Here is a 7,758-nt window from a genome sequence, read left to right as displayed (position 1 = left end):
GTATGTACTAAATTAACCCCAATTGCTAAATCTGATGGGTTCATGTGGGACTATATAATACTCACTCAAATTAAAAGTCTAGATTATCCTTGATATAAAAACAATGCTATGTCATTTCTAAGTTTTCATCAAAATTGTGTTGTATAAATATAGTGCTGTTTCATTAAAATTACGCCGTATGTACTAAATTAACCCAAATCACTAAATCTGATGGGTTCATGTGGGACCTATATAAAACTCGCTGGAATTAAAAGTCTAGATTCTACTAAATAAAAATAAGGCCCTAACTCATTTCCGAGTCTTTGTCAAAAGTATGTTGTATGTCCTAAATTGATCTAAATTGCCAAATCTGATGAGTTCACATAGGATCCATATTGAATTCACTAGAATTAAAAGTCCAAATTCCACTTAATATACATATGATGCTAGCTCATTTCTGTTTATTCATCAAAATTGTGCTATATGTACTAAGTTAATCTAAATTGCTCTATTTGATAGGTTTATGTGGAACCCATATGAACCTCACTAAAATAAAACGTCCAAAATCGATTAAATATATATACCGCTTTAACTCATTTCTAAGTCTCCATCAAGTGCCTTTTTCTCATCTCTTTGAAGCTTCCGATCGCGTGCCATTCCGTCACATGTGAATCGCGAATGATTTTCCACGCCAGAGTCTTTGTTAAATCTAAAGACTTAAAAATACGAATGTGAAGTAACAATTGCGTGTCAAATGCAGAAAATTCTTAAGTGAAAGAGTTGACCGTCCCCTCTTGAGTCAAATGTTCTCTTCCTTGATATGCTTTTCTGATCTGGCCTCAGACACAGATGGTCAAAGGGGCGCATTCATATCCATAATCTCGCGGCAGTTTCAACTCTGTTAAAAGAATGCCGAGATCTTTACAAGATGTTTGACAAGCGTCTTTGATGACAGCATGCACAGCATATCTACCGCTTCAAAACATAGTTACGGTTCAGTCTCGATTGTTATTTTTCTTGAAAGAGACACGAGAATGAAGACATAAACCATGGTGGGAGATAGAAAGATGGAGCCAACGTGCAACAACTCAATTGTAAGCATCAGGGTTTTTGCAAGAGATGGGCTTCAATGGCTTTCAACATTCCCACGGCCTTCTCTTTGCTGGCCTTGTTCTCTTCCCGTCCATGACGAAGTACTTGCTCGTGCTCTTGCCCATGCACCCTCCCTGTCTGGCCCCGCCTCGGCCTTGATCTCATTTGAGATCTTCTCTAGCGCATCGCCCTCGACGATGGCATATGTGTGCGTGACGCAAAAAACTGCAGTCAGCTCCCACGTTAGCCTTATCAAAGAATGTCGGCAAACATCTTCTTGACATCACACATGTTAATGCGACGCGATCAAAATGAGTGAAATTAGAAGACAGCGCAAGCACTCGCCTTTGCTGAAAACGACGTGATGGTGCCGGGACCGCCATCACCTTCAAGGGTGACAAAATCCTCAATGGCTTGCGGAAGGAGCTTGGGGATGAGATTGTCATCAAGAACAAAGGCCTTGAACATTCTCGCAGGTGGAATTGAATGCATCTTCGCCTAACAGTTCCAAGTCCCTCGGCAAGAGATGTGTGAGATTATGTTAAAATGCCCTCTAAATGATTCTTAATTGCCTCGTTTAGTAATCTAGATCAACATCACAATGGTCTAAATCATATAATAAAGAAAGAGGACAAAAGGCATGGATCTCAAGCCCAAATTATACTTATTAGCATGCAAGAGATCTTTGAAGGCAGATACCCTTGAGGGTGGGAAGTCATTAAATTATCATTTAAATATTCTAACAGTGCCAGCTGCTCGGACAAGCAAGCTTGAGTGCATGCAGATAATTCTTGCGCAACGAAATGCATGGTAGGTCGCGAACCGAGACTCATCCGCGCACACGCTATTGCCACCATTGATAATGCTAGTACGAGTACCTAGAGGGGGGTGAATAGGTTTATAAAAATTTTCTTGAAGATTGCACAATACTTAGACAGATGAAGGATTAAAAAATCAATCGTAAGACTGAGTAAAAGAAAGAGAGAATTAAACACGAGGTTTATAGTGGTTCGGCTTGATTCAAGCCTACGTCCACTCTTCTGCACTGACAGCCGATTGGCTGGATTCCACTATGAACAAAGAGATGTTACAGTGTTGATCTTCCTTGATTTCTCGATGTAGATAATCTACTACACTCGCTCAAGGTATCACCAAGTATAAACACTCTCGTGTGTACAATTTCGCTCGAACCGTATCGACTAACAATCAAGGTTCTTCAGACTTTGGAATTTTTCTATCGATCACACACTTAAAACAACTAGAACGTCTTCCTTTATACTCCTTTATGCCATCATAGCCGTTGGCACTTACCAAAGGAATTCCTCCAATCTACCCGTTGGACGGAATCAATTAAGAAGATCATCCGAGCTATTTAAGGAATCTCGATGATAGCCCATCAATCCCGTTTCGCCCATACAATCAGGATTTTGGTTTCAAGAATAGAACATTCCAAGAATGTTTAGGCCGACCATCGGATCTTCTATTGTTCTTAGATAAGAATCAAAACCAAGTGATTATCCAACCAAGGGATCTTTTCCAGAGGATTGGATCGAATCCCCAACCATATACTTCGGCTTCTGGGATACCCTTCGCCACTGGATTAGAAAGACTGTCAGTGAGAATAATCTTGAGTCTTGAGTCTTGAGTCTTGAGTCTTGAGTCTTGAGTCTTGAGATTACAAAGTCTTGAGACTACAAAGTCTTGAGACTTTAACTATCGATATCCAGACTAGACTGATAGAAATGTTTTGACAGCTTCAAAATATTCTGGAAAGATTTCTCCAACAACCATGACCATGAATACCACTTCCTTGACCAGTTGGCCAGTCGGAGGAGGAAGACATGGGTCGAGCATATTCTATAGTGGCACATTTGAGTTTTTTTAATAATGTCGACATTTGTGTCATTTGTAGGGAAGAGAGAAGATTGCCTGCATGCTTCCCCATCATTCTCTAGCACTGGTACTTTTACCGTTGACTCTGTTTCACGAAAGAAGGATGAATCAATGTTTTGATCACAGCGTCAAGTTCCAATTTTTTGTGATACTGTTAATACAAACCACTTTTCAAAATCTATAATTGCTCTTCCTAAAGGTCTTGTTAGAATTATTGGACGAATCCAAATTCGATATGTCAATTAAAGCTATTTGATCTACCTGAGACCATAAGTACAGGGGATGTATTGATTAGATTTGATCATGTAGCTTACCAGGAACCATGTAGCTATAAGATCTGGCTACTGGGGTCCAATTTGATGAATCCAAATTCAAGAGTCTCACCATCCCAAAAACCGAAAGCCGAGGCTCGGAGTCCAGCTCCAGCAAGATGTTGTTCAACGTAATGTCCCAATGGACAATAGGCGGTGAGCAATCATGATGCAGGCAAGCGATCGTGTGAGCCACACATTGAACAATCTTCACTCTCTTGACACGAGTCCAATTCAACTGCTCCTCTTCCTCCATGCATGACCTTTGCCAAAGTTCAGAAAACATTGGATGATGTCCTCGCGGTCAACCACCACTTTGTTTTGACAGTGACGATGTGGCCGATGGCTTGTTCGGCCTTGTAAACGCTCCTGAATCGGCCTTTTCCCATGCAGCACGCTTCGCTGAAGTCGTTGGTGGCCTTGGCAATATTGTTGAATGCAAACTCCGTTCCCCTTTCCCATATGATTTCACGTACTTCATAAGATTTCTTATCTCTTCATCGAGATGCTTGTTTCACCGCCGAAGCACCAAAATCAGAGCAATAAGAGTCACGAGAAGTAGTAAGCAGCAAACGCAACAATCACATTAGTCAGAACCTTTCTCCGATGGTCAGTCGATTTACTGCTCGACCCACATGGAGACATTCCGTCGCGTTTCCTCACAAGCCCGGATTTGTGATAAAAGCACTTCCCACCGATTGTTGGAAGAGGTGACCACTAGGAACTGCGCCTGTCAGCCTTGTTGTACAAGAAGCCAATGAAGCTTAAACTGCTCATGTTGGTGAGAGCAGCTGATCGTACCCAACAAATTGTTATGTGAAACATTGAGATTTTCCAATTCAGTGAGCTTTGCTAAATTGGAAGGAATTGATCCTGCTAGTGAATTGTGGCTCAGGTCTAGGTGGTTCCGTAGTGTGAATGAGTTCCCCAGCTCTGGCGACATGACACCCAACAGACTGTTGTTGCTCAAGTTCAGGCTCAGTAAATTCTCACAATTTGCTAGCTCTTTTGGTATGCTACCGCTCAATGCCTTCTCCCCGAAAAACAAGATAATCTAGCTTCGATAAGTTTTCTAACGAGGTGGTAATATCTCCGACCAAATGATTGTTGCTCAAGTTCAGCCTTATCAACTCCCCTAGATTTCCCATCTCGTCGAGAATTTTCCTGGTCAGTTCATTGCCGTAGGAAGTCAGAACATGCGACTGGGAAAATTTCCTGAGCTCCGACGAGATGCGGCTGGCAATTTCGTTACCATCTATCAGCAAATTCGTGAGATTCATACACTCTCCCCATCCTGCAGAGAGATTCCCGACAAATCGGCTGTTGCTGAGGCTTATAAAGTCCAGATTCGGTCTGAACGAACTCATGATATCTGTAGTGAACTGATTGCTGTTCAGACGGACTCTCGTTAGCCCCGGAAAATTCCTCAAGCAGTCAGGCGGCAGCTCAGTGAAGTTATTCCCATCGACCGTGAGATATCCAAGAGCAAAGTCGCTGCATATATCTTACAGCATTTCTCCGATGAAGCTGTTGTTCGAAAAGGTAACGATACCCAGAGAAGGGCTGTACTTGCGGAAATCACGTGTTATGCCTCCCGAGAAATTGTTCTTGAACAAAGAGATGGACCGTAAGTTGGCGGGGCGAGAGATGGTCTCACAAGAAAATATTGTGTACACAAGTGATGCTACGTCATGGCTTTTCCTTCCCAGCCTAGATCTCCTCTTCTTCAACTTGAAGTGCCTTCTCGCTGTTGTCCTTGCTCGCCATCCTGCAGACCGACCCTCCATCGCTGGTGGCCTCAAACTTGACCTCGTAATCGATCGACTGGAGCTTGTCACCCAGCGCATCGCCCTCGATCATCGTGTTCCTACACATGAAGTTCTCCTTGTCGAGCTTGTCGATCTGGTGCTTCACATTCTAGAAAGGACTAGCTGCAATTACGTTATGAAACTCCCTGCTCGATGAGTGTTGAGTGTACATACCTTCGGTGAAATTTAACTTGCTCAGTGCTCCCGGCTCCACTGTCACCTTGCACCGGCTCCACCGTCGCCTTGCGCCAGCTCCGCACGCTCTTTATGAACTGAGGCAGGAGCTTCGGGATCAGGGTATTTGACTCGACAATCAAGGCCTTAAGAATGCGAGCCGGAGCAATCGGGCATATGAGCTCTTGTGTGAAGCTGGTTGCACCCATGACTATTGGCAATGAGAAAGAAATAACCCCAGAGAAGAGTGCTTCCGAGTCCTGTCACTGCCTCCTAATGTATGGTTGGAATTATGTCAATAGGTAGGGTCGGTTTGGCAAGAGTCACGCTCGAGGAAAATAGGAGAGTCAAGGATTTGCAGCCTAAAGGAATGGAAAAGAGGAATTAAGGTGGTCTCTTTTGTTCTTTTGGTCATGAAAATGATTTCGGTCCCTTTCAGATTCATGTTGAAATGTCAAAGTTTATGTTCCAAAAGATGAACATTCTCGTGCTCACATGGGCGGCCATCCCTTTGAAATGATTGTTGTGAAGTTCGATCTAACAATTTGCCGATTAGATATTATAACGAAATGTCCTTATTTGAAGAAAATGTATTAATCAAATTGTGTCTCGTTTAATATGTAGCAAATGAGAATACTTTATTAGTTTGTGATATCACGTTAACTTGTCGCGTAATATAAACATCACATAATATATTTCTTCATTTTTAATGCCCTAATGTCACGGTGGATCTGATTCAACTGTATGAAGTAAGGCCTTTCGAAATCATTTTCATGGGTTGATTCAAACTTCACTATCACCGACAGTTTGACTCGGTCAAAATTGGGTCGGCAATCGGGGTGTCCCAAGATCAGCTCGTCGTCTGAGTTTTGGGGGAGGTGGAGGCTGCTGCTTTTACGTTATATTTTGCTTCTCTTTTTATTTTTATTTTTATTTTTATCAGTGTTGAAGCATTTGATCTCTATCCAATGTCCCCATCAAAGATGTCCCCATCAAAGAGATAAGGTAGGATTAGCTTAAATAGAATTTCAAATAGCCCAAGCGTTACAATAAGATAAGTCCAAAACCTGAACACGTTAACTTTATTTTTCGATAGCTTTCTTGACATATAATAAGAATGTACTTTTCATCAATGATCATACGCATAACAATCTTTGAAAAATTCTACCACATCGATAGTTTTAAATGTTAATCCAAATTTGAAATATAAGTTTGGATTTATTCATTTGTTACTCATGAATTCTATTCTTTTGTGGAATTCATTGAAAATTAGAGAATCTCGTGATACCAACAAAATATCAAGCTTATTCAACTTTTATTCCTTGATACGCTATTTATGTAGCACAATTTACAAAATTCCACAAAAACCACTTCACCAGATTCCTGCCACACCTTTCATTCTCTTATTCTCAGCAAATACAAGAACAGCTACGCTCACCAGCCCCACAAACTTTACTCCAAACACAGAGTGACCCAAACTCTTCTTCTCTCCTCGTGAATTTAGCACAACCAGACATATTTCACACAGTACAGTGAACAATCCAAGATAGCGATGCGATCTACTCAATAGGCATCAGGGTTTGCCAAGAGATGAGCCTCGATGGCCTTGAACATCTCGGACGCCTTCTCTTTCCCGGCCTTGATCTTCTCCTCAGTGATCTCCACCTCCCCGATGGTGAAGTACTTGCTCGTGTTCTTGCACACCGAGCCTCCCTCGGGCGATGCGGTGATCTTCACCTCGTTGCTGATCTTCTCAAAGGTGGTGCCCAGCATGTCACCCTCAATGATCGAGTAACAGTAGGTGAAGTTCTCCTTGTCTAGGGCCTCGACCTTTTGCTTCATTGTCTTGTACTGACTGCCTATCAAAGTAAGAAAAAATAATATTCACGTTTAGAACTCGCCCGTTTCAACATCACGAGCAACGATCTCGATGGTGTCAATCAGGCCATTTAGGTTGTTCCAACTACAATCTGATACGATTGACTTAGTAGACATGGCCTGATTTCCCTCGATTGGAGTCAAGTCACGTGATCACTTGTGTAAATCAATGGTTAGAAACATCTTTAATTAACCAAGTTACATATCTATCTTTTTTAATGTTCATTATGATGTTCCATAAGGTTGAAACAGCCTTGATCCAGAGCGATCCTAACACGGTCGAACTAACCTTCACCGAAAGTGATCAACTTAACGGTCCCGGGACCTCCGTCGCCCTCGAGGACTTCGACGCTCTTGATGGCTTGCGGGAGCACCTTGGGGATGAGGTTATCGGCGTCGAGGACAGCAGCCTTGAACATCTTGGCCGGAGGGATTGGGGTCGTGATCTCGGAGTCGAATCGACGACACCCATGATTTGGATCCGAATGGAGTTGCCGAAATAGAGAAGAGGGTGATCAGGAAAGGCTGATTAGCAGTGATGAAGTTGGTCTCTAGGACTCGGTAGTGAGAGACCGAGTTTGAAGGGTTCTCGTTATTGGATATTTTCTTCAAGTGTGTTCGTT

At 42.4% G+C, this 7,758-nt stretch overlaps 3 protein-coding genes across 3 annotated transcripts; all 3 read right to left on the bottom strand.

Moving 5' to 3' along the window:
* Nucleotides 1–1,105: 1,105 nt before the first annotated feature.
* Nucleotides 1,106–1,563, bottom strand: LOC104451230 (major pollen allergen Bet v 1-A). The gene is made up of 2 exons (XM_010065946.2): nt 1,413–1,563; nt 1,106–1,296 (listed from the first exon to the last, which is right to left on the bottom strand). Exons 1-2 carry the CDS (start codon nt 1,561–1,563, stop codon nt 1,106–1,108), a joined length of 342 nt encoding a protein of 113 aa, XP_010064248.2.
* A 3,422-nt stretch (nt 1,564–4,985) lies between these two features.
* Nucleotides 4,986–5,466, bottom strand: LOC104451241 (pathogenesis-related protein STH-2). Its single transcript, XM_039307203.1, has 2 exons — nt 5,275–5,466; nt 4,986–5,192 (listed from the first exon to the last, which is right to left on the bottom strand). The coding sequence occupies exons 1-2, from the start codon at nt 5,464–5,466 to the stop codon at nt 4,986–4,988; spliced, it is 399 nt and encodes a 132-aa protein (XP_039163137.1).
* Nucleotides 5,467–6,610: 1,144 nt separating this feature from the next.
* LOC104439312 (major allergen Pru av 1) lies at nt 6,611–7,758 on the bottom strand. Its single transcript, XM_039305987.1, has 2 exons — nt 7,425–7,758; nt 6,611–7,116 (listed from the first exon to the last, which is right to left on the bottom strand). The coding sequence occupies exons 1-2, from the start codon at nt 7,552–7,554 to the stop codon at nt 6,821–6,823; spliced, it is 426 nt and encodes a 141-aa protein (XP_039161921.1). The 5' UTR covers nt 7,555–7,758; the 3' UTR covers nt 6,611–6,820.

The sequence above is a fragment of the Eucalyptus grandis genome, chromosome 2 (genome assembly GCF_016545825.1).
Source record: "Eucalyptus grandis isolate ANBG69807.140 chromosome 2, ASM1654582v1, whole genome shotgun sequence".
NCBI classification, from domain to species: Eukaryota; Viridiplantae; Streptophyta; class Magnoliopsida; order Myrtales; family Myrtaceae; genus Eucalyptus; species Eucalyptus grandis.
The sequence above is the reverse complement of the archived record's forward strand: the minus strand, read 5'-3'. Positions and strand labels throughout refer to the sequence as shown.

What these genes read in the sequence shown, in the direction of transcription:
- LOC104451230 (XM_010065946.2), bottom strand. Translation starts at nt 1,563, where the DNA reads ATGCATTCAATTCCACCTGCGAGAATGTTCAAGGCCTTTGTTCTTGAT. An exon ending in GTCGTTTTCAGCAAAGGCGA is followed by an intron (nt 1,297 to 1,412) that starts GTGCTTGCGCTG and finishes AGCTGACTGCAG; the next exon opens with TTTTTTGCGTCACGCACACA.
- LOC104451241 (XM_039307203.1), bottom strand. Translation starts at nt 5,466, where the DNA reads ATGGGTGCAACCAGCTTCACACAAGAGCTCATATGCCCGATTGCTCCG. An exon ending in GAGCCGGGAGCACTGAGCAA is followed by an intron (nt 5,193 to 5,274) that starts GTTAAATTTCAC and finishes AGTCCTTTCTAG; the next exon opens with AATGTGAAGCACCAGATCGA.
- LOC104439312 (XM_039305987.1), bottom strand. Translation starts at nt 7,554, where the DNA reads ATGTTCAAGGCTGCTGTCCTCGACGCCGATAACCTCATCCCCAAGGTG. An exon ending in GTTGATCACTTTCGGTGAAG is followed by an intron (nt 7,117 to 7,424) that starts GTTAGTTCGACC and finishes TTACTTTGATAG; the next exon opens with GCAGTCAGTACAAGACAATG.